Here is a 26,092-nt window from a genome sequence, read left to right as displayed (position 1 = left end):
TGCTACTTGGGCGCAGAGATATCACGCAACACATGAAATCCCCAAACTTTGATTTCATGTGTTGCGTGATATCTCTGCGCCCAAGTAGCAGTGCTTCACCTGTGCTTCCCCATAATATAGTCCCAAATTAATATCTGCCTAGGAAATCGCCTAGTCTTAATCTGCATCGCTGTTTGTACTCGTTGTGAATACGCAGGCCACAAGAAGTAATTAGGTGGGGTTGTTTTTTTTTTTTTGATCACTTTTACTCGGGACATGCTAGCTGGCAACATAGGATTCCATTCATTATGCTAAGCTAAGCTAGCGGCGACCCTGCCAAACTAAAACAATGCATGCACTGAGACAAAAATGCATTTGCCCACATATCTAAATGTAGGAAAGAAGTTGAAAAAGCCCTATTTCTAAAAACGGTGGAGTGTTCCTTTAAAGGGTTAGTTCACCCAAGTATGAAAATTCTGTCATTATTACTCACCCTCATGTCATTCCAAACCCTTAAGGATTTCATCAAAAATATCTTAATTTGTTTTCTGAAGATGAACGAAGGTCTTACAGGTTTGGAACGACATGAGGGTGAGTAATTAATGACATTTTTGGGTGAACTAACCCTTTAAAACGACACCAGGGTGAGTAAATAATGTCAGAATTTTCACTTTTAGATGTACTATTCCTTTAATTACAATTGTAAATGAAATAACAGATTGATACGCAATCCCTAAAGTGGATGATTAGCCTCTACTGAATCTTCCACACATTCCACATTGGCATTCATCTCCAATGCTTCCTCTGCATCACGTTCCTGCTGTGTATCTGTGTTCTTGGGCAGTCTGAGTAAGCAGGTCCAAAGCGAGCCGCTTTTTGGGAAACCCGTCATCTGTCTGCGAGGCTTCCACTTGTCACCACAAATGACATATTCCAGGGTCAAATTGCGGTTGACGGTGAACGCAGAGTTCCCCCTCACCATAGCCGTGAAGAGGGCACCCCTGCTATTGACGTAGTGTCCTGGCATGGCCGTCCATTGACCCGTAGTGATGTTGTAGCAGTCCATGAGGCAGCGCAGGAAGTCATCACATGGACCGTTCCTCATGACATACAGGTTGTCGCCATGAGCCACCATGCAGTGTCCGTAACTCTGAGGCTTGACCATAGTGGTGACCAGCGTCCATTCGTCATTTTTAGGTGCGTATTCGTAAATGTCTGTTGTATCTGGAGGCTTCCAGAAACACACAAATATCCTACGCCTGGCAACAGCACTAGCCGGCGCAGCCACAGAACGAGGCGTGTTCTTACAAAATGTCCACGCGCCTGTGGAAACATCACATACTTCTACCGAGGACATTATCTTTTTGTCGAATTCACCTCCGATGGCATACAAGTGACCGTCATGACCCACCAGGGCAAAGTTATACCTGGACTGCTGAGGACCATCAAACACACTCCAACTGTTGTTTTCTGTGTCATAACAGAAGCTTAAGTCCACAGTTTCCTTGCTTACTCCCCGTACTCCTCCAACGATATACAACCGGTTCCCCACGACGGCCACCCCGGCCATGGAGGTGCTGGCGTCTGTTGGCAGATCAATCAGGTATTTCCAAGTACCCGGTTCCTCATCGAGGTAAAACACCGTCCTGTAGCAGTCCTGCAGCATCTTCATGGATGGGGAATGAGTCCCTAGAGCGACAAATGATGTTGGTGAAAGCGACTCCACGTAACGGATCAGCTCCTCCGGGAGTGCCTTGACCACGTCTTGCAGATCAGTGTAAGCATCACGGATGAACACCCCAGAACTCTGAAACAACCTCCACAAGCCATACACCGCTGCTGTGTGGTACAAAAGAATGCAGTTGTCTGTATCAAGAAGGTCTATCAAGTGCTGGACTAGAACGTCCACTTGAAGGAAAGCTGCACACTCTGCGGCCTCCACAATCTCATCTGGGTCTTGTATAGCAGGACACTCACCCCTGGAAACAGCCATGGCTATAAGGAAGCCCCTCGCTTTCAGGCCTCCCTGCAGGTGGAACTCGTTCAGCTGGCTGTCCTTCATCCCAGAGCGGAAGAGAGCACGGAAATACTCACAGTTTTGCCCCAGGACGGCCCTGTCTATGGTGAAAACGCTCTCTTCTACCCGCACTCTCAGAACTCCAGTGGACTCTTCTCCTTGTTCTTCCTCATTTCCATCCCTGCTCTGATCCAAACTGCAGGGAGGCCCCATAACACTTCTATCCTGCCTGTCCGTACCCAGATTACTCTGTACACGAACCATAAAGTTAAACTACATTCAAGTTAGTTAGTGTTTCTGTTTAGGTTTGACCTGTAAACACAAGTGTGCACATACTGCAGTCTCACAGCTACTTGCCGCACTAAAAATAGCGACACACTAAAATAGCAAAGAGGCTACGGACTTCAAAATAGTAGTGGAAAATTATCAGACTCAGTACTGAAAACAATTACATTTCAAAATATTGCTGAATTATTGAAATTTAAATTAAGTTGATTTGATTAAACAATTGAATTAAATAATTATTCTGTCATTTTTTTCAACATGCAGCCTGTCTGTAATGGACTCAAATACAGAAACCCATAAATTAAGTAATGACAGTACAGGCAGACAGTTCAGAAAGCCACTCCTGTTTTTAAATAAAGCTAAAAAGATTATTTTTCTTCAGTACCCCTCTCTACCTCAGAAGTGTTTTGGCCCTTGTGAGTTCCATTTTTTTCTTCACTGAATTTTTGGCATGGGAACGAGGGATTTTCCTTGTTCTGGGTGTTCTTTTGGTCTTTTGCCCACTTGCATTTTTTCACTTTTTGTCCCAAAGACTGGTGCTTTATCATTATTTATACCTTAGACTTGAAATTGTTCCTATGTAGACTACATTTGTTTTCTTTTCTTTTTTTTCTTTTTAAGGAAAAGATGGTGTGATTTGTGGATTAGAATATGAAAACAAGCCTAGGGTGGAGTTCAGTCTCCACATACAGTACTGAGATTTTATGATTTTTCTTTTGCTCAGTGTTTTTTACAACCACTTTGCAGCATATAAACAGATCTCACTGTTGTCATGGTTATTCTGGGACGTGGACATGGTCTTGATTCTCGCCAATGGCCGAAGAAGAAGCGAAACTGATTTTGACACTACCCTGAAATGCCTTCATTTTCTCTGAGGGTGGGACGAAGACATATGGAGCTTGTGAGTTGGGGTCGATGTGAGAAAAACAATACTTTCTACACAGTTCAATCAATAGCTTCCTTCTGTGTGGGGCTGTTGTTATTTTCCCATCAAAACCCTAATATGTTTCATAGGTCCCTCTTGAATGTGTCTTTTACTCTTGTTCTGCATCACTTATCGCAGTGGAGCCTCTAGCAAGCTTTTGCATTCAACTTCCTGTGTCCTTGACATCCAGTTGTTTATATATATATGCCTTGTTATAACTTAGCCTGCCTGTTCGCCTCACTTTTGCTTTTGAGAAGCACAAGCATGTCAAGTCAAGCAGGAGGTTTCAATCTAACCACTTAGTACAAGTAAAATGCAAGCGAGAGGAGATTTTCCCAGCCGCTTGTCTGTAACCTCTCGTCATCATTCAACTTTATGGTTCACAAGCTACCGCTAACCCTCATCAGCCCTGTGTGTCTATTAGTCTGTTTTTTTGTGTGATGAGGAGAGGATCAGTGCTCTGTTTGCCCAGGGGCTGTTATTGCATTGTGGGTATCTGTAGGGGAATTTAGAAATGTTATGAACCGGCTGATTTGGGAAACCTCATAGCTAGCTCCACACCCTTTTAAAACCATTACTCCTACAGGCAAACACGTGTGGAATTCCTTTTCTAGCTGAGCAGGGCTGAGGTCAGGAAAGATCAGTTTCGAGGAAGAATCCCCCTTCGGTCAGAAAGAAAAGCCCACATGAAAGACAGGTGCAGAAACGGCTCATCTCTGGGGAGTCCTTCTATCTGAGTTCTGAGTCATTATATAGGAGTGTATTAGAGATGTTCAGCTCAGATGCAGCATGTGCATGCATCGTGTGTTAATTAACTCTGCTGAAATGATAGATTTGCATGCTGGAACAGGCTGATTGCATGCTTTGGTAGTCTAGTTACTGGACTAGGATAGTCATGCAGCTAATCAGCAAAACTTTGGGAAGCTATTTGACCAGCATGGTGTGGTGAAGCTTTCTGACCAAGGATCCTTTCTGAATTTGACTCTTGTTTTCTTAAAGGTCCCGTTTTTCGTGTTTTTTTGAAGCTTTGATTGTGTTTACAGTGTGCAATATTACATGTGTTCATGTTTCATGTGTAAAAAAACACAGTATTTTTCACACAATTTACTTATCTGTATACTGCTGTTTTCACTGTCCTCAAAACGGCCTGAGAATTTCCTAGTTCTATGAAGTCCCTCCTTCAGAAACACGTAACGAGTTCTGATTGTGCCAGCGGTTCCCGTGTTGTGATTCGACAGCAGCTTACACATGTTGCCCGGAAAGGTCACGCCTCTTACCATAACGGGGAGATGAACGCGCTCAAACTACAGCCCCTGAAGGCCAAACAAAGGTGATTTGACTCCGGGATGAAAATAACAGCGTCTGAACGACATGGCAACAAACGCAACCGAACCAAACCGAACGCAAGACTTCCTCTTCTCCACGAGGGAGCAACAAGACCACGCCCCCTTTTTCACGTATTCTTGTGGGCGGAGGTTAGTCGACAAACTGTTCTACTGACGTAATTAAAGCAGGAAGTACCAGGATGTAGTCCAGACCGGCCGTTCGCTGTAGGCTTTGAAAGGGAACTTCTGTTAAATAAAATATCTTGCTTGGCATTGAACTTTGAGCTTTATAATTTTACAGGTATTATTTATGCTCTAACAGCAACATTACACACTAACTAAAGTTTGAAAAATGGGATCACGAAGAACAGGACCTTTAAACACACATTCCTGGAACTCATATCTATGTCTAGCCTAGAAATCTAGACGTACCCTAGCGGCAGCAAATGTAATTTGCAGCCAGGGTCATCTAGCAACTCTCCGTTGGCTTGCGAGCATGGAAAACCAAACTCTTGTCAGGCCAATCACATCATGTATAGAGTCGTGGGAGGGCTTAACATAATGACAGCAGAGTTGCGACAGTTCCGCGTGCTACTTGTAAACAAAGAAGCTGGCGAACAGGGGTCTTTCGAATTGGCTTTGGCCGCGACTCTGGAAGACTTGTTAAGCTTTACTTTGAGAAAAGAACGGCACTGAAAACATTCTTAAAAAAGGAAGATATGTTCAGAGTTTTGCCGACCGGATACGGCAAAAGTTAATCTATCAACTAGCTCCGCTTCACCTTCTTCGTTGCGCTGGCTGGTTGTATTGCTATCCTATTGCATGCAGAGGGAATTTGAAAGACAGACGTTTATCCAGATCTTGATGTGGGTCTGGCTTGTCAGGCTAATCTGTGTCATTTTTAAGGGTCGATCAGGCGTCGATTCACGATAAAACACGGCTATGACTGCTTCACCCAACGTGTACCACTACACAACACCCTTAGCAACCACTCTTAGCAACGTAAACATATGTTTGTTCTCATTGATATTGTTCATTGAAGCTTACTGTATTATGTAGAGTAGAGTATTGTGTGAGAGAGAGATTGGGTGAGCGAGTGTATTACCTGCATTTTCCTTCAGGTCAGTCCCATGTTCATATTAAAAATCTCAGTTTAAATGTCCGCTGCGATATCTTAGTCTTTTTTCATTTAAGGGGTTTCTCCTGACCATAGACTGTAAAACCCAGAGCATTTTTAGCCCAAAAGTAGGCGGAGTCGGCCGTCGCCATCTTGGCAATCCACTTGTCAGGCTGTAAACATTTTTTTATGCTGTAAAGTTGGGCATTTTAACATGGGGGATATATGGAATTGACTCCCTTTTGGAGCCTGTCTCTAGCAGCCAGTCGATGAATTGCAGTTTAAGTCACTACCGTGTTGGCTTCAAGAGAGAGACTTGAAGGTTGATGCTCAGTCCTGACACTGACAGCGCTAGTCAAACCATTTGTCAGTTGCGTCTTGCTCCGTGTTCACAACAATTTTCAGTCCTTTCAATATAATAATATAACTTCTGTTGCTATTCTCAGTCAGGGACAATTTTTTTCCAGCGGAAGGAAGGGATTTTACTTCATGAAAGTTGCATTGTTATATATTTTTTTGGCTTTAATATTTGTATTGTGTGGTATCTGTTTTATAAAAGCAATAAGGTACTGGAGGCTAGTGCTGTATCGTGAATAATTCACGGCTTATTGCTTACATATGCATTATATAAAAAAATCACAATATGCGTGTATGTGTGTGTATAATTTTGTGGTTTTTAATATTTTATACGATTTTAATTAAGTGCAATTATTAATATTTATTTATTAAAATTAATTTGTAAACTCACATTCAGGAGACCAGTATCCAACATATAACAGCATTTTTAATAGAGAATACATAAAAATTACATGATTTGATGAAATAATGAGAATGTTGACATAATAATAACATCATTCTCTTTTTTCCTCATTTTCTCAGTGCAACATAGGGAGGGAGCCCTTTCCTCTTCCACCAGCTCCTGCTCCAGCATCTATTCTGCCTGAAAGTTACTATGAAGATCCACAACCCTATGACCCTATTAGCATCAATGGTACGTCTCTAATTGGGCCCAAAGGTGCCCTACATATAAATTATCTTCTACTTTTGAATCTTTTCTTTGATGTTCATTTCAAGCCACTATTTAACCTGGTTCAAAAACTATTTTTCCAAAGACTGGGTTACGGATTTGTGACTTCTCATCCTTCTACTGGTTGCTCTTCCTTTGAGAGTGAACCTGTGGCCATTGAGTACTCTGTGTTAGCTCCGTCCCACTGTAGTCTACAGCTTTACTGTGATACAGAGAAGCCTGCAGGCAGGGAACAGAGAAAACAGTGATGGTCTTTGTTCAGCAGTAACCAGTCCTCTGGCTCTGGACACACAGTGACGGAAGATTGACCGTGAGCCCAGGAAATGGGGCCAACAGTGATGGGGCATTTGGCTGGGGTTACAGAGTTCAGCCCAGCGAGGGGACAATCATTTACAATATTCTTCTGCAAAATGACGTCTCTTTTTGGTCAAAGGATACAGAGGCATTAGCATGCAGCTGTGCTGTGTAATATAAACACACAAGTGATGTGCAGGGCCAAAATCTGCGATGCTTCGGCACTTGTTTCGGGAGCTGATATCAAGCCAAACCTCATGGTTTAGGACGAGTAAAGCGAATTTCCAGTTGGATACGTTCTGACAGTGATGAAGCCCTAAAGTAATGCAAGCATTAAAACCACTAGACACAAATATTTAGTGCCGCCCAAGATATCAATATTGAGTGTATGCAATTCTAACAAACATTTATCATGCAGCAAATGCGCTTCAAACATATTACTCTTCCCGTTTCTTTCATGTGACATGTAAGCCACATAAGGTTTCACTGGTCTGTAGCTTCTCACCTGATTTTTTTTTTCTCTTCCTCCCTTATTGCATTTCCTCTTTTATTGTCCTCCTGTGTTTCTGTAGATTTTGGTTGCTTTGCCATCCTCACAGGGGTCAGGAAACGCGTAGAAGCTTCAAACAGTGTGGTCTATGCTGTGATCACTCGGGGTATCTATCTCTGTGTCTCTCAATGTGCGTCAGGAGAGAAAAACAAAACGGCTTTAACATTATTGGCTACGTGAAGTGCACAGCTCTAGGAAAACTTCATTGTTTAATGTGTCCAAGCTTGAGGCCACTGACTTTGCATGTGCTTGCTGGCTTAAGAGCATGCCTTATATATATATATATATATATATATATATATATATATATATATATATATATATATATATATATATATATATATATATATATATATATATATATATATATATATATATATATATATATATATATATATATATATATATGTATATCACTCCTCTGTTTGTTACTCCTACTCATGTATAAATCAAGAATCTCAAAAATACCTTACTAACTTTGTTTTAATAGCACATACAACCCAGTTGTAAAACTTGTCATCATTCACTAACCCTCTTGTTGTTCCTTTTATTTTCCACTGAAGAAATTATACTGGACTGTAACAACAGAACGTTCCCTTTCTGAGTGAACTGTTTTTTTATAATTCCGATTTTGCAGGGAGAATTTGCAGTGAGTTTTGTCCCAGTGCACTGGTAATGAGAATGAACAGTCAGATCATCCCTAGCCTCCTCTTTTTCCTTATTGGCTGACATTTTTCTCATGTTTGGCTTTTGCAGAAGATACAGAGCAAGTGAGCAGTTCATACGAGTCCTATGATGAGGAAGAAGTGACGAAGGGTCACACAAAGTCCACAGCGCAGCACCAGTGGCCGTCTCCTGAGGCGTCCATCGAGCTAATGAAGGATGCGCGGATCTGTGCCTTCCTCTGGAGGAAGAAGTGGCTCGGCCAGTGGGCCAAACAGCTGTGTGTCATTCGCGAACATCGTCTCCTGGTAGGTGACATCATTGCTTATGTCAGTGACACTCATTTCCCACCCATTGCTGATCTATGTTAGGAATGTTTACACAAATCCCAGTGTTTGAAATCAAGTGTTTACATATGTTACTGATACTAGTAGTAATTTACTTAAACTTATGCTTTTAACTTTCTTAGATGTCCATCAAACAGACCATTTAAAGTCAACCTAAATAAAAAATATACCATATTTATTTTCTTAATGAACATTTCTGGTCTACCTATCCATGATTTATTGTTGTGCATTATTCAGAAGATTTTTTTTTTTAGTCTTTTTCTAATCCTCAGTCAAAATGTAACAACTTGCACCACCCTTGAAATGACATTTGTATTTCCTTCATCCAACAGTCATGGAATTGCTCATGATTCAGTCGATTTCCAGCGAATAAAAAACAAGTTCCGCCCCACATTTAGACATCAAAAATGAAAAATGGGTTGTGAACATTTTACATTTATGCATCTGGCAGACACACAAAGTGACTGCAGTATAAATGACAATGCATTTCTCCATGCTCTACTGTTTGTGCTACAAGAATGTTTTATGTTTACATTTACCACTAGTGGAATATCCATAATTTTAATAAAGCTCTATTACGAATGATATATCATTCTTAGAATAGGCAGTATATTATTAGATTTTCTGTATACTATTGTGTTCAGTGCTACAAAAGCTCAAAGGATCAGACTCCACTGCTGGATATAAGTCTGCTGGGCTGCAGTGTTGTCTACAAAGAGAAGCAAATGAAAAGGAAAGAACACAAGCTGAAAATAACCCCACTGGGTGGAGAGGCCATTGTCCTGGGACTGCAGAGCAAAGAGCAGGCCGAACAATGGCTGAAGGTGAGGGGCAATGGAGTCTGACCCATATGGATGAATAATTAAATCAGTGTTTGTTACAGCCTAGTTCCATCTTCTTCAGGTTATTCAGGAAATTAGTCCGAAAAATACTGCGGGATCTGATGTAACCGACTCTCCAACACTCATCTGTACTAAGGTATGACAGATTGGCGTTTATTCCCTGATTGATTTATGTATTAAACACTCCAATTTTGGGAGGGTTTTTCATAAAAAATAGTCTTTGTGTCAGGTTAAGCTAAAGTTCTGCATTTTCTGGCAGGGTGAGCAGAGTGAGAGATACTCTGTGGTATCTGAGAGTGGCAGCAGCACAGACAGTCACACAGAGAACCTGGAAAACAAAGATGGTGAGAGCGGACTGCTTGAGCCCTTTTTTTTAGTACTGCTTATTTTAGGTGTACTCTGGAAGTGTTAAACTGGTAGTGTTAAAGATGAACATCCCCTCAGAATGTTGCTGAATAAAATGCAGCATCAAAAATACATATGGGGAATCCCTATTTTGAAGTTGTGACATGTCAATATGCACTTCCAGAGTAGAAGCTTTATAATAGTACAAAAGTTTGGGGTCAATAAAATTTTTGAAAGCAATTTATATTTTTATTCAGAAAAGATGTATACAGTTGATCAAAAGTGACAGGAAAGACATTATTATGCTATACAAGAATTCAAATAAATGCTGTTATTTTGAACTTTCTATCAAAGATTCCTGAAAAAAAAAGAAAATATTAAGCAATACAACTGATTTTAACATTAATAATAATAAGAAATATTACTTGAGCACCAAATCAGCACATTATAAAATTCAACTTTGCCATCACAGGAATAAATAACATTTAAAAAAAAAAAAAAAATAGAAAAGAGTTGTTTTAAATTGTAATAATATTTCACAATATTACTGTTTTACTGGATTCAAATAAATGCAGCCTTGGTGAGCGTAAGAGACAATATTTTACAACCCCAAACTTTTGAGCAATATATATTGAATATCACTCAAATTATAATATATAATGATATATATATAATATGTACCTTTTAATTGTCATTTAAACTGTAGTTAAGAAGAAATACGGCAAGTTTAGTAACCTTATGAACATTGGTAAAAAGAAGATTTCCTCTTTGGAAAGTCCAGAGAAGACTGTGGATACGTCAGGTAACCAATCATCACAATATTTAGTTGACCAGCTTTTAAACTCCCTGACAATCTACTATTTTCATTAACTTCTCATTGTTTCTAGGCTACCTTAATGTCCTGGTGAATACCCAATGGAGAAGCAGGTGGTGCTCAGTGAAGGACCAGCAGCTTTGGATCTACAATGACAAAAGCAAGAGCAAAGTGTCCCAGCAGCCACTGTCTCTCGAGGGGTGCATGGTACTGCCAGACCCCAGCCCTGAACACCTGTACTCATTCCGCATCCAAATGGATGGAGCGGAGATTGCAATCCTAGAAGTGAGTAGAGAGCAATTAATTCATTACTAAAGCCCTGCATAGCAAGACTTTTGTCTGTGCAGCTTATTTCACCCATGTAGACAGGAAGATCATCTTTGTTTCTATATGCAATTTAGATATCTGAAAGGGGTGATATCACAATAATAGACTGGGGAAAATAATAAAGTCTATAATAGCACAGTATGCCTCAGCATACATAAACAGTGATATAAAGATGCATTTTGTGAATTTCTGTCCATCTTACAATAATAAACACTGATTATTTCACAGACATTAAAGGAACACTCCACTTTTTTTGTAAATAGGCCCATTTTCGAACTCCCCTAGAGTTAAACAGTTGAGTTTTATCGTTTTCGAATCCATTCAGCCGATCTCCAGGTCTGGCAGTAGCACTTTTAGCATAGCTTAGCATAGATCATCGAATCTGATTAGACCGTTAGCATCTCGCTCAAAAATTAGCGAAGACTTTTGATATTTTCCCTATTTAAAAGTTGACTCTTCTGTAGTTACATCGTGTACTAAGACCGACGTTGTGATGTTCTAGGCAGATATGGCTAGGAACTATACTCTCATTCCTGTGTAATAATCAATGAACTTTGCTGCCGTACCATGGGTGCAGCGGCGGAATGATATTACGCAGCGCCTGAAAATAGACCTCAGCACGCTCCCTGTGCAAGCAGTTTGTCACAGTGCTGCGTAATATCATTACGCCTGTGCACCCATGGTACGGCAACAAAGTTCCTTAATTATTATGCAGGAATGAGAGTATAGTTCCTAGCAACTTTTCATTTTCCGTCGCTCTTAGTACACAATGTAACTACAGATGAGTCAAGTTTTAAATAGGAAAAATAGCAAACTCTTTGGTCATTTTTGAGAGAGATGCTAACTGTCTAATCAGATTCAATGATCTATGCTAAGCTACGCTAAAAGTGCTACCGCCAGACCCGGAGATCGACTGAATGGATTCGAAAACGGTAAAACTCAACTGTTTAACTGTGGGGGAGTTGGAAAATGAGCCTATTTTTTTTTTTAAAAAGGTGGAGTGTTCCTTTAAACAGATTCTGCTTGTGAATACCTAGCAAATTCTATGATTGCTTCTTCCTCACAAATGCTCTTTTTTACCCAGTACCTTATAAGTAGCGTGTGAGTTTTACAAGTGCTTTCAATATTTTTTGTGCAATACTCATTCAGCAAATGAACTGTTGGCAATCTGTGGTGTAAAATAGATCTGTACAGAACAAATATTTGTTCCGGTTAGAGCCGGACAAAACGAAAGTACCGGAAGTACCAAGGTCGCAGATTAGTAATTCTTTACACTCTCATGATGAGCCACTGTTTTTCCCAGTCTCACTGTCTGATGCCCTCATGTGTCTTGGCATCAGTCCATCAGCCTGAATGAGATTTCTGAGATGTGTGGAACTTCCCTCTGTTCATGTAGTTCTGGTGTTTACAGCTTTGCAAGATTCACAGCTAGTATTTAATGTATGCTTCTATGTTATATACTCTACTGTTCAAAAGTTTGGGGTCAGTATACATTTTAATGTTTAAGTCTCTTATGCTTACCAAAGCTGCATTTATTTGATAAAATGTACTGTAAAACAGTACTATTGTGAAATATTACAATCTGAGACAATTGTTGTCTATTTTAATCATTAATTTTTACATTTTTAGCAGCCATTACTCCAATCTTCAGTGTCACATGATACTTCAGAAATTGTCCTAATATGCTTATTTGCTGCATGAGTAACACTTCTTATTATCAATGTTTAAAACAGTTTTGCTTAATATTTCTGTGGAAATGAATACATGTTTTCAGGAATCTTTGACGAATAGGCATTTCAAAAGAACAGCATTTATCTGAAATAGGAAACTTTTGTAGCAACATACAATTCTGTGTTGTCACTGTCACTTTAATGCATCCTTGATGAATAAAAGTATTAATTTTTTTTAAAACAAATCTTACTAACCTTCAACATTTAAATGGTAGTGTATTTGTACTTCTTTGACTACCTTTTTTAGGTCACTGCTAATAAACTTTTCCTGCCTTCCGTCTCGAGTTGTTTATCATCAGTTTTCAGTAAGACACATCTCAGTAAACAAAGACAGACGGGACAAAATTACTGCATGGGAAAGTGAGGATTCACTATATACTTCAACGTGACTGCCATCTTCAGGCCGGAATGAAGTCAATAGCAAACTGATTTCCAATTTGTGGATCGTTTTAACAGGCCCAGTATCGATTATTAAATATCCTCCTTTTTCCTTCCAGGCTAAATCCTCCGCTGATATGGGCCACTGGCTCGGGCTCATTCTGTCACAAACCGGCACCAAAACAGAGCCGGAAGATCTCACCTACGACTATGTGAACTCTGAGAGAATATCCACCATTGTCAACGCTGCTAAGACATCCATGTAGTAAGTTACTTCCTGCACATCAGTATTTATTACAACTTAAAGGGATAGGTCACCCAAAAAAGAAAATTACCCCATGATTTACTCACCCTTAAGCCATCCTAGGTGTATATGGCATTCTTCTTTCAGACAAATACAATCAGAGTTATATTAAAAATGTTTCTGGCTCTTCCAAGCATTATAATGGCAGTAAATGGAAACCCAAAAAAGTGTATCCATCCATTATAAAAGTAATCCACACAGCTCCAGGGGGTTAATAAAGTCCTTCTGAAGCAAATCGATGGGTTTTTGAAAGACAAATATCCATATTTAACGCGTTATAAAGTAAAATATCGAGCTTCCGGCGGACCGCCTTCCATATTCAACTTACAGAAAAAAACATAACTGGCGAGACGATAATGCTGGACGTAGTGTAAGCATTTAGAGGTGTTACACTTTCTTCGTAAGTTCAAATAGGATATACACCTAGGATGGCTTGAGGGTGAGTAAATTATGGGATCATTTTCATTTTTGGATGAACTATCCAAAAAGTGTGAGTAGTTCACACTAAAAGGAACATTTTGTCTTCAATTACTCACCCTCATGTTATCCTAAACCTGCATGGGTTTCTTCCATGGTGCATAAAAGGAGAACATTTGAACTATATCCTATGGGATGAGGCTGAATGACAAAAATCACCATAAATGTACCATAAACGTGGACCATGTGACTTGTGAACTATATTCATAGTCATATGATAGATTTGTTTGCTTTTTTGAGTTTTTGGAGCCTGATTTGTGTGTATTTGTCAGTTTAATGCAGAGGAGGTACTCGGAGCCCAACACTTACACAGACAGCCCTCCGTCAGACCCTCATACCTGTGATGACATATACGATGATGTGGCATCCACAGAGAATGAACAGGAGGTGGGTGAGACACCCTTGCAATGCTGTTGTCATTAATCTACAGCTCCCACTTTATTGCAGCTGTGTTTATTCTCAGGACTCAGGACAGTCGAAGATTCACTCAGCAGTCGGCCAGAAATAATACGAGTGACAGGAAGTCATTGCTGTGACAGTGTTGTGTTTTTGTAACCGTGCAGGCCATCCAACTTCAATAATGTTTCTCTGATACTGTTCCTTTCTCCGGCTGTAGGAGGTTCAAGAGGTTCAGAATGGCAGCGAGGAGGGAACAGCAAGCGCCGAGGAGAACGGGAAGGATAGAGTATATCTGGATCTGATCCCGGTTCGCTCCTTCCTGCACACAAGCCCGGGCAGAGTGTCACCCCAGATGTCCAACACCGCACAGACAGATCTCAGTCCCTCAGCTGCTCCACAGGATGATCAGCTACAGCCTCAAGAGGTTAAGATTATTTTCTAAATGCATGTTTATTAGGGGTGTGCAACGATACCCTTGTGTCACGATTCAATACATATCACGATACTGAACTCACAATACGATATTATTGCGATATTCCAAGACATATGGTAAAAGGTTAACAAAAGATTTACTGTTGATTTAAATGCTAAATTTGTTATTACATTGGGGGTGAACTTTCATGATTCTGAAGCTGAAAATACTGAATTGTTTAAGACGAATATGCTTGCACTCACTAATTAGATATATTTAAAATAATGTAGGCCACTTTTTACTGATAACATAAGACATTTGGCATCACCACAACCCACACATATTCCCACATTGCATTATTATACATTATATTCAACATTATATATAGTAGTATAATGTAGTACACTAAAACTTGGAATTTTTTTTCCCCTCACACATACAAATGATATTTTGGGTAAACTATACACGATACAGATTGTCACTATCCACGATACATATTGTTGCATTTTTGTATTGCGATATATTGTGACACAATATATTGTTACACCCCTAATTTTTAAAGATCTGGGCCCGTATTCATAAAGATTCTAAGAGTCCTCTCAGAAAACTCCTAATTTAGCTTAAAAACTTTTACGTAGGAGTCTTAGCTTAAGAGCTATTCAGGACCGATCTGAGAGCAACTCTGAGCAAGGAAAATACAAAAACTTTTATCTTAGTGAAGAGGCGGGGCTGACCCCGTTGCTACGTATGACACAGTCTTTTGAAGACTGTGATTGGTTAGTTGTCCAAAAAGGAGCGCTTTTAAGTATAGGGTCTATTCTAAACCTTCACTTTGAAATTACAAGTGCAAATTGTCCTATTTTACCGTTCTCTCTCACTCACACACACACACATTATATATATGTGTATATATATATGTGTATATATATATGTGTATATATATATATATATATATATATATATATAATATAATTTTTTTTTTTTTTTTTTTTTTTTTTTTTTTATATATATATATATATATATAAATAAATACAAATGATATGTATCGTGAAAAGCACTATACAAATACATTTGAATTGAATATAAATCCTTTTATTATTTACCATGCTGTTAATTTCCTAAGGTATTTGATTGGCTTAGAATTATAAACATTGTTCCACTCTTTCCAATTACACTGATTGCTGGCATGTCTATTTAAATGGTGGTTTGAAAGTTGGATTTAATGCAACAAACATGATCCCTACACGATCTAATCTATAGCGTCTTATTAAGTCACCGTCATCCATTGTCTGCAACACATTTCTTCTCCCTCTTCGTCTTTCTGCCATTTTCTCCGCTGCTAAAGAAACTCTTAAGCCTCTTAAAAGTCCTCGTCCGTGCTCCTAACAAATTTGATCTTAAGACCTCTTTTAAGGGTTAAGATGCTTTCTGAATTACTTTTTTCTTTACTAGGATTTTTTAGTTGATTTTAAGAGTAAACGCCCACATTTCTAAGAATTTTCTTAGAATTTTGTCCCTAGGAGCTACTCTTTGCATTAAGATTCTTTATGAATACGGGCCCTGGTCTCTCCATGTATGAATCTTTTTTTTTCTTTTTTTTCTTTTGACCTCGTCAGCCAATGGATAGAAACAAGCAGTGTTGGGTTACTTTAAAAAGTAAAGTAACCCAAGTTACTTTAAAAAGTAATGCATTACAATATTGCGTTACTCCTTAAAAAGTAACTAATTACGTTACTTAGGTTACTTTTTAAGAAAAGTAATGCCTCAGGCTGAAGGAACTGCACAATCACGCGTGTACAGTAGAGGGCGCAGCTCAAACAAACCTTTCAGATCTGCTGCCATTCTGGATAACGGAAGAATAGGATGCAGGAGATAAAAACAAAAAATCGAAAGTCGTTTTTGCTTGGTTTAACTGGATCATCGAAGGTCAGCAGCAAGTACATTGGTCAATAAAGGTAGATTAAATGCATACAATTTTTGTTTTATTTAACATATTTAAGTTTTTGAGGTTTGCATAGTAATCTGATTTTGCATATCACTGATTTGATTCATTTTGAGGAATACTGAATCTTTTTTTGCGCAAGTGAGATTAGTAAATGCATGCTCACATTTAGTAAAGAACTACAATAACCATCATGAAACACAACGCCTCTGCACTTACGGTTTGTCTCAATATTGGGAGCTTTAAGTCAATACATGGGAAAACAAAGTAACTTTTGTTGTACATTTTAAAAAATAATGCGTTACTTTACTAGTTACTTGAAAAAGTAATCTGATTACGTAACTCAAGTTACTTGTAATGAGTTACCCCCAACACTGGAAACAAGTTCCTGTCCTACATCTTTCTTCATCAATAATCTGCTACACTCAGATGTACGTCAGTGGATTGTGTACTTTAGTTTTAAAATGATAGTTTAATTTGTGTTACGAAGACAATTTAGGAATTATAAATAAGATGAATGTGTTAAGGCCAATGTTTGCTGAATGTTTGTCTGTTCTGAAACAGCCTGTATACGAAACCTCATTACTGAGAAGCACAGAGAACCTGGACCCTCCACCTGTAGCCCCCAGAGTGGACGCAGATCCCTCTCCAGTCCCCAATCTGCTCGTCCAGACTCAAAAAATCAGTTTCCTTAGTCAGGAAAGCCAAAAGAGGGCCTCTCTGTTACTCCAAACACAATCCCTACCCCAGACGTCGTCTGCAAAGACGCCCCAGAGTCCGCCCACCTCCAGAGGAAGAGCCGTCAGCGCTGATAGACTTCTCGATAGGCTCAAGTTCTCTCCTGCAGGTGAGGGCCTTCTGCTGTAAAACTTTTATTTATTTATCCTGCTGTGTTTTCCCAACCATGCACTCAAGTGCGCAGTATGTGAATGTAGGTCATGACTACACGTTCTCTCCTGTCTAGCAGGCCCGGGGTCGGTTGAGGTTAAATTAGGGAAGAACAGGACAGAGGCCGACGTGCGGCGTTACACCGACGATAGAGACCGGCTGGAGCGAGAGAGGGAGGAGGTTAAAAACATTCTGGCCACACTGAGGAAGGACAGACGAGAGGTGAAAGAAGAGCTAAGCTCCTGCCAAGGTACTGCAGTGCCACCCAGTGGTCATGTTAGGGAACACTCATGTGTTGAAGCAATAGTTCACTAAAAAACTTTTACTAATCCTTATGTTGTTCTAACTTTGGATCATTTGTATGCCTACCATTTGCAAATACAATACTTGATATACTTTTATATAATATTGAGATACTGTTACACCATAATGTCAATGTGCTTGTAAAATGCTAATAAATGCTTTTGATTATGGTTTACAATTACATAGACCCCACTCAGCAGGCCTCTCTGGAGGCTCGTCTGAAGCAGATGGAGGAGATATGTCGTGAGGCAGAGCGTCGACGGGTGGAGGTGGAGCTTAGCTTGATGGAGGTGAAGGAGAGTTTGAGAAAAGTGGAAGCTGGACCTTTTACACTGGGCACCACGGTAGATAGCAGTGTACTGGAAACTTTAACGGTTAGTATAAAGACAACAGCAATTCGGTTTTTGCCTGGCTCTTTTCATGCACTTTGTGTAGGGAGATGCATTTTTTTAATATTATACCTTTTTTTTTTACATTAAAAAGTTAGTTCACCCAAAAATGAAAATTCTGTCATTAATTACTTACCCTCATGTCGTTACCATCACCTCCGTTCATCTTCGGAACACAAATGAAGATATTTTAGTTGAAATCCGATGGCTCAGAAAGGCCTCCATTGGCACAATGCACTTTACACTCTCAAGACCCATAAAAGGTACTAAAGACGTCGTTACAAAGTCCATCTCACTACAGTGGTTCTACAATAACTTTATGAAGCGACAAGAATATTTTTTGTGCGCAAAAAAACCTAAATAACGACTTACATAGTGATGACCGATTTCAAAACACGGCATCATGAAGCTTCGAAGCGTTATGAATCAGTGAGTCGATTCAGCGGTTTGGATCGCCAGTCACGTGATTTCAGCAGTTTGGCGGTTTGACACGCGATCCGAATCATGATTCGACTCGCTGATTCATAACGCATCTTAAACAGTGATAATAATAATAAATGTTTCTTGAGCACCAAATCAGCATATAAGAATGATTGAAGGATCATGTGACACTGAAGACTGCAGGAATGATGCTGAAAATTCAGCTTTACCATCACAGGAATAAATTGTATTTTAAAATATATTAACGTAGAAAACCGTTATTTCACAATATTACATTAATTAGTGTATATCTGATCAAATAAACGCAGATTTGGTGGTGAGCACAAGAGACTTCTTTCAAAAACATGAATAAGTCTTAGTTCCAAAACGTGAATTGCAAACCTAGACATAAGCGTACTAGGTGGTACAATTCATGATAGTTAAGAATGCCACTGTGTTCTTTTCTGTGTTTTAATTTATTTTTATTATTGTACTCGATATTTGAACTACACAAGCTGACTTGTACTGTTTTTGTTTGTAGCCCAAGATGGCACCTGTCACCAGTCCTGCTCCAAGTACACCCACCAACAATGGAGATTCACCCGTGAACTCTGCCACAGCGCTGAAGAACAGACCCCTGTCCATCATGGCACCCAACAAAGGAAACGTTATGCAGAAGGCCAAGGTCAGAGTCCACTTAGGCACCCATCGTTCTAACAGAGAGCTTAGCTTTTTTTATGACTTCATGACATTTATGATTTATAAAAATACATTAATTTCTCAATCAAAGCAACTGTACACAACAGAAAACTACTAATTACCATGATTTTTGGACATGTACCACCATGGTAATTCCATTGCATTCTTGGAAGTACATTGAAGTACCATGTAAAGGACAGTAATATACTAACATTCAAAAGTTTGGGGTCGCTAAGATTTTAAAATGTTTTTGAAAGAAATCTCTTATGCTCACCAAGACTCCGTTTATTTGCTCACAAATACAGTAAAACAGTGATATTGTGAAATATTGGTACAAAAAAGAACTGATAACTAATATTATAAAATATTTAAATGTGTGATGGCAAAGCTGAGTTTTCTTGTGTCACATGATCTTTTAGAAATGAGTTGCTGCTCAAGAAACATTATTATCAATGTTGAAAACAGTTGAGCTGCTTAAGATAATTTGATGAGTAAAGTTCATCTATCAATGTAAAACGTCTTTACCGTCAATTTATTGCTGAATAAAACTATTAATTTCTTTAAAATATATTACTGACCCTAAACTTTTGAATGGTAGCGTGTTTATATGAATGTATAGATGATTTTTGGTCATCTTTTCTTTGTTCCTGTGTTAGCCTATTGCCTGAGATGTCATTCTCTCTCTCTCTGCAGGAATGGGAGAAAAAATCCACAACCTAGGTGTGAATAGCGGGCGCAAATAGACTTTTTAGCCAAAGCTCAAAGGACTGCTAAGGCAAATGCTTCAGGCAGGGAGGGAAAGAGGGTGTGTCCAATGACCTGCAGGCTCCGCCCCTCTGATACATCACCCTCCACTCCTCCCTGCTTCTCTGCAATCAGAGGCTGAGACGGTACTGGGTGCATGCAGGCAGCTGATCCAAGACGATATTTTCTGTTCCCTGCCAAATAACGCCACTGGACAACAACAGATTTTAAATCTATTCAAGTTTTTATGTAAGAGAAAGGAGGGTAATGATTGAAATGACTCTTCCAGTGGTGTGCACAGTGTGTGATGAATGTTTCACAAGCTTGAGAAGAGACCAAAAAGAGTTTAGGAGAGCTTTGAGAACCACTATTTTTATATGGAAACATTTAGATTCAAGACCTTAAATCAGCCATTTGGTACATCTGGTACATTGTAGCTTGGTTCATGTATGCTGGTAACCAAGATGTGAATATATATTACATATCCGTTCAGTGTTTTTTTTTTCCGATTTGTTACTGTACGCTAGCTGAAACATGCACTTTTTATTCAAATAAAAGTTTGTACTGACAACAATGCATATTCATGCATAGGGCATCCTGCTTTCAAATGGCAGAAAACAGAACTGTATTTTTCCCCTAGTAGGTGGAACCAAAACAATACTAAAAAACTAGAAAGTGTTTGAGTTAGACAAAGTTCTGGAAAACAATTTAATAGCTTTTCAAAAGACAAATGCATATCTGTTGCTGATTAAAAAAATAAATATGGTCAATAAGCCTCTAACATGAGGCTTTCTGTTACACAAGGATTTTTCAATATGACAGATCACAAGTCCAAATCTCAGACAGAAAACATGTTTATAAAGGGTCTTCAGTGCTGAATAATCAATACAAACTGCATCAAAATCCCTTAACTATTTCCCCACCAGCATTTTTTAAAAGTGCACTGTGTAAATTTAAGCGGCATGTAGTGGTGAGGTTGCGAATTGCAAACGGCCACCGCTCACCCCTCCCTTTCGAAGCACATAGAGAAGCTACGGTGGCCGACACAGGACAAAGATGTCGTCTGAGACAGCAGAGAGTAGATAGCGCTCTGTAGAGCAGTTTGTCCGTTTAGGGCTACTGTAGAAACATGGCGGCATTAAATGGTGACTTCCTTGAGGGAATAAAAACATAACGGTTCATTATGTAAGGTCTTTATACACAACTGAAAACATAGTTTTCCGCATAAATATTACACACTGCACCTTTAAAAAGTTGCCAGCCACCGCCAAATCATTTTCACAATATTTTCATGGCCCCCAGATTATTTTATTGTGTGAATATATGAACATGCAATATATCAAAAGAAAGAAAAGAACCTCTGCTTTTAAACAAAACAAACAAAGCATTTTATTTTAGCTTCATGCAACACTTGAATGTGGGTGTTTCACAAAAACCTGAGAAAATCGTGATTTTGTCAGACTCCAACATGCATAATCAATGCTTTTATTGCTTGTTTTTTGCCTGTTTTGATCCAGAGATTCTCTACTCTTTTGTGTAGATGCTTAATAGTGCCCCCTACTGTATAACAGTAAAAACATGGATTGCCGGAAAATTCTGTCAATGGCGGGGAAAGAGTTGAAGGGATAGTTCACCCAAAAATGAAAATTAGCCCATGATTTACTCACCCTCAAGTCATCCAAGGTGTATATGACATTCTTCTTTCAGACGTATAAAATCTGAGCTATATTAAAAATGTTCTGGCTAATCCAAACATTATAATAGCAGTAATAGTTGCTCTGTTTTTGAAGTCCATAAAAAATGCATCTGTCCGTCAAATAACGTGCTCCACGCAGCTCCAGGGTGTTAATAAAGGCCTTTTGAAGCAAATCGATGCGTTTGTGTAAGTAAAATGTCCATATTTAAAAATTGATTCCATTTTTTTCTGTAGCTCTGCATCAGCCGTCCCCGCGCCATCGCTTCCGGCGAATAGGTCAAAATACATGCAAAATACCGGCACGATCATAGATATATACATAGATACCTCATTAGTGTCTGCGTGGATCGGTCGAATGAGGCATCTACGTATATATATCCTTGATCGCGCCAGTATTTTGACCTTATTCGGCGGAAGTTATGGCGCTGGGAAAACAAGATGACATTCGTCTGATAATAGGTAAAAAAATAACAAATACTGTTCGGTTTCTCGCAGAAACTGATTGTTTCGTGTCTTAAGACATCAATCAATGTGTCGCCACGAGCCGCATGGTTTAATATGGATTCGTATGTCTATGTGTTTTTACTCTCATTGCTCTCATACTCTAAAAAATCCCTATTCACATGCATTATACGACTGACAGATGGCAACGGTTGGAGTTCAAAATCTTCATTTGTGTTCTACTGAAGAAACAAAGACACCTACATCTTGGATGCCCTGGGGGTAAGCAGATAAACATAAACATTTTGTTTTTGGGTGAACTATCCCTTTATGAATATGAATAAAAAAAGTCCTAATTTAAGCGCATTTACAAAATTCATGAAATGGATGGACTGGAGTGTCGTCTGGATTGTGTGTTTACACCAGAGTGAATTGTAGAATTTGAACCCATTGCTGAGCTGTGTCTCTGTTCATGTAAGAGTTGTGTTTTCTCTTTATCTGTGCTGTTTTCGGGACGCGTGTCTCCGGCGGTGCTCCCTATAGCGCTGCAGCAGCTCTTTTTCACTCTTGTGCGGACGGCGCCTCAGGCCTGCAGGTTTAGGGAGGTCTCCTCTGGATGGCTGCTCTCTGCTTCCTGAAAAAGTTCACACAAATACATAAATCAAGACACCTAAATATACCCTGCCAACCATTCATTCTGAAAACACCAAAATTATGACCCATCCAGCGGGCACAGAAAAATGAACAAAACATATTGAGCAACATAAGCCAATGTGTGAAGCCATTTTAATTTGTTATAGGATGGGTTAAATAATACAATTGGAAATTGCCCCCTATACCCTTAAATAGGGCACTATTTGAGGGGACAGCCATTTGTAGTGGTGTCCGAAACCATAGTTGACGTTATTGAGTCCACTCATTCTATCCAACATTGCACTGCAATAACTAGTGTACAGCCGATGTAAACACAGCGGCTGTCCGACTTCACTCACTTGTTTTCATTCACTCCTTCAAGTGAATTGTATTAGTGGACTAAAGTAGGGAATAGTGATTGACGGTTTAGGGGGTGATTTCGGATTCAGCCAAGATTTGCATTGCAAAATATATATACTGTATATATACTGTATATATATGTATATATATATATAAAAAAATCCATTGGGGTATGAAAAATATACCTGAATGAAGATGCAGAATATGAAAGCAAGTAAATTTACCTTGTAAGAATGCTTGGATATTTACATATATATATATATATATATATATCCAATGGATTTTTTTTCTTAAACAATATAAAGATTCATGCTTAAAGGCACAATATGTAAGATTTTTAGATTATAATATCCAAAAACCACTAGAACCATGTTATATATTTTGTTGACCTGTGTACTTACATTATCCCAAACGTTTCAAACAATGGTTAAAATAGCTGATTTCTCTGGATTTAAACAGTGTTACGGACCATGTCCTTGTCAATGACGTCACATCCGATATTTCGTCAAGTGGCTAATAAAGCATAATCAGAGAGATGGAGAGCTTCCTCCATCATAGAATATTTTTTAAAGGTCCTGTTCTTCGTGATCCCATTTTTCAAACTTTAGTTAGTGTGTAATGTTGCTGTTAGAGCATAAATAATACCTGTAAAATTATAAAGCTCAAAGTTCAATGCCAAGCGAGATATTTTATTTAACAGAAGTTCCCTTTCAAAGCCTACAGCGAACGGCCGGTCTGGACTACATCCTGGTACTTCCTGCTTTAATTACGTCAGTAGAACAGTTTGTCGACTAACCTCCGCCCACAAGAATACGCAAAAAGGGGGCGTGGTCTTGTTGCTCCCTCGTGGAGAAGAGGAAGTGTTGCGTTCGGTTCGGTTGCGTTTGTCGCCATGTCGTTCAGACGCTGTTATTTTCATCCCGGAGTCAAATCACCTTTGTTTGGCCTTCAGGGGCTGTAGTTTGAGCGCGTTCATCTCCCCGTTATGGTAAGAGGCGTGACCTTCCCAGGCAACGTGCCCTAAGCTGCTGTCGAATCACAACACGGGAACCACTGGCACAATCAGAACTCGTTACGCATTTCTGGAGGGACTTCATAGAACAAGGAAATTCTCAGGACAGTGAAAACAGCGGTATACAGATAAGTAAATTGTGTGAAAAATACTGTTTTTTTACACATGAAACATGAACACATGTTATATTGCACACTGTAAACACAATCAAAGCTTAAAAAAAAAACACGAAAAACGGGACCTTTAATTAATTGCATGTCATTTAGCAACAGTCATTTTGTCCTCCTGTTGTTTTAACTTAACTTTAAACACACTCAAATGTATTTAGTATGAATGTTCTAACCATGTAAAACAGCACTGTGTTACCCCACATACGCAACGAAAAGAGCGGAAGTGGCGACTGCAGCATAAGCATAATAAAAGCTCAGAGACCGCTGTTTCGTACAGGTCTCGCTCAATAGCATTCGCTCCCAAGGGCTCTCGGCGCATCCAGCTTCATACCATCGTAAGGTTAAAGCCACAATATGTAATTTTTCGTCGCTATTAGGCATGGTAAAACATGGTACTCACAGTAAATCAAGAAAACGAGATTTAAACAATAAGACTAACTGTGTTGAGCTACAACAATGATTGGTTTTCTGTCAATGAATGTATCCAAACAGTTGCTCTTCTGTATAATAAAACATATAATATAAGGTAATGCGGGTATGATGTCACTGATTGGTGACACACGGTCAGTGTCCTGGTTAAAATTGCTTATTTCTCTGGATTTAAACATTCTTGGAAACATTTGGGATAATGTAAGTACACAAGTCAACAAAATATATAACATTGTTCTAGTGGTTTTTGGATATTTTAATCCAAAAATCTTACATATTGTGCCTTTAATAAAACTTTAATACATTCACTCATTCATGAACATGATTTCTGCCCGAGTCCGTCGGATTCCTTTCCATCGGCTGTGGAGGTGAAGAGTCAAGACTACAACTCCCATGATTCCACACTAATTCACAGCATCATCAAGCTACGCCCTTTGTTTTGAATAAGCGACCTCTAGTGGTGAAACTTACATACTGTGCCTTTAAGGGAAAAAATCCTTTATTGTTAGATTCATGCTTAAGACAAAAAATCCATTGGGGTGAGAAAAATATAGTTGAATAAAGTTTCAGAATGTGGAAACAAGTATATACACTCACCTAAAGGATTATTAGGAACACCATACTAATACTGAGTTTGACCCCCTTTCGCCTTCAGAACTGCCTTAAATCTACGTGGCATTGATTCAACAAGGTGCTGAAAGCATTCTTTAGAAATGTTGGCCCATATTGATAGGATAGCATCTTGCAGTTGATGGAGATTTGTGGGATGCACATCAAGGGCATGAAGCTCCCGTTCCACCACATCCCAAAGATGCTCTATTGGGTTGAGATCTGGTGACTGTGGGGCAGAGCTGGACAAACTACACAACTCCATTACTCAAGTAAAAGTAAAAGTACCACTGGTCAAATATTACTCCGTTACAAGTGAAAGTTGTAAAAAACCATTTTTACTTAAGTAAAAGTACAGAAGTCCTTGTTTATAAAAGTACTTAAGTACATTTCCTTTTTTATGTCAATGCATTATTTTATTATTGTTGCATTGTTGTATGAATGCACGCTATATCCATCATGGTGGTTTAAGCCAGTCAGTGATGCTCTATCCGACATGCTAGCATACGACTATCTTGAACTCATTTAAATACTTGTATAAAGTTATAAAGCTGCTGTCACTTTAAGGCAGAATGCACAAATCCTACACACTGATACACATCCGATATTCCCCCAACTGTTTACGTTCACTTATGACATAATCAACTTTGTTTACGTGAATACTTTCCAAAATGAAAATTTTGACATTTTGTGTGTTTTAGTCTGTTTAAGTGCGAAAAAAACACAAACGAAAGCTGTAATCAGTACTCGTGCTCATCTCAGAGGCACAAAAAACAAACTGAACTGAGTTCATCATCCAT

At 39.0% G+C, this 26,092-nt stretch overlaps 3 protein-coding genes across 5 annotated transcripts in view; 1 reads left to right on the top strand and 2 right to left on the bottom strand.

The window, feature by feature from the left end:
• afap1l2 (actin filament associated protein 1-like 2) overlaps positions 1-20,519 on the top strand; it is a 51,272-nt gene extending 30,753 nt beyond the window's left edge. Inside the window, exons 5-19 of one of the 2 annotated variants that reach the window (XM_079845470.1) lie at positions 6,528-6,639; positions 8,276-8,490; positions 9,174-9,353; positions 9,433-9,507; positions 9,631-9,715; positions 10,423-10,518; positions 10,604-10,815; positions 13,085-13,230; positions 14,019-14,133; positions 14,363-14,569; positions 17,064-17,346; positions 17,467-17,637; positions 17,877-18,064; positions 19,041-19,184; positions 19,892-20,519. In XM_079845470.1, the coding sequence (XP_079701596.1) occupies positions 6,528-6,639; positions 8,276-8,490; positions 9,174-9,353; positions 9,433-9,507; positions 9,631-9,715; positions 10,423-10,518; positions 10,604-10,815; positions 13,085-13,230; positions 14,019-14,133; positions 14,363-14,569; positions 17,064-17,346; positions 17,467-17,637; positions 17,877-18,064; positions 19,041-19,184; positions 19,892-19,918 (2,256 nt within the window). In that variant the 3' untranslated portion in view covers positions 19,919-20,519. Of the gene's footprint in view, positions 1-6,527; positions 6,640-8,275; positions 8,491-9,173; positions 9,354-9,432; positions 9,508-9,630; positions 9,716-10,422; positions 10,519-10,603; positions 10,816-13,084; positions 13,231-14,018; positions 14,134-14,362; positions 14,570-17,063; positions 17,347-17,463; positions 17,638-17,876; positions 18,065-19,040; positions 19,185-19,891 lie in introns of both variants that reach the window. The other variant, XM_079845469.1, reaches the window with a different exon arrangement.
• LOC307143716 (kelch repeat and BTB domain-containing protein 13) lies at positions 599-2,339 on the bottom strand. Its single transcript, XM_079845474.1, has 2 exons — positions 1,957-2,339; positions 599-1,818 (listed from the first exon to the last, which is right to left on the bottom strand). Exons 1-2 carry the CDS (start codon positions 2,258-2,260, stop codon positions 713-715), a joined length of 1,410 nt encoding a protein of 469 aa, XP_079701600.1. The 5' UTR covers positions 2,261-2,339; the 3' UTR covers positions 599-712.
• Positions 20,520-20,623: 104 nt separating the features above from the next.
• vwa2 (von Willebrand factor A domain containing 2) overlaps positions 20,624-26,092 on the bottom strand; it is a 34,674-nt gene continuing 29,205 nt past the window's right edge. The window contains exon 14 of one of the 2 annotated variants that reach the window (XM_079845472.1): positions 20,624-22,713. In XM_079845472.1, coding sequence (XP_079701598.1) covers positions 22,574-22,713 — 140 coding nt within the window. In that variant the 3' untranslated portion in view covers positions 20,624-22,573. The remainder of the gene's footprint in view (positions 22,714-26,092) is intronic. The other variant, XM_079845473.1, reaches the window with a different exon arrangement.

The sequence above is a fragment of the Gobio gobio genome (assembly GCF_949357685.1).
Source record: "Gobio gobio genome assembly, chromosome: 20".
Taxonomy (NCBI): domain Eukaryota; kingdom Metazoa; phylum Chordata; class Actinopteri; order Cypriniformes; family Gobionidae; genus Gobio; species Gobio gobio.
This window is presented reverse-complemented; position numbering and strand designations above follow the sequence as displayed.

What these genes read in the sequence shown, in the direction of transcription:
- LOC307143716 (XM_079845474.1), bottom strand. Translation starts at nt 2,260, where the DNA reads ATGGTTCGTGTACAGAGTAATCTGGGTACGGACAGGCAGGATAGAAGT. An exon ending in AGCCATGGCTGTTTCCAGGG is followed by an intron (nt 1,819 to 1,956) that starts GTGAGTGTCCTG and finishes TGTACCACACAG; the next exon opens with CAGCGGTGTATGGCTTGTGG.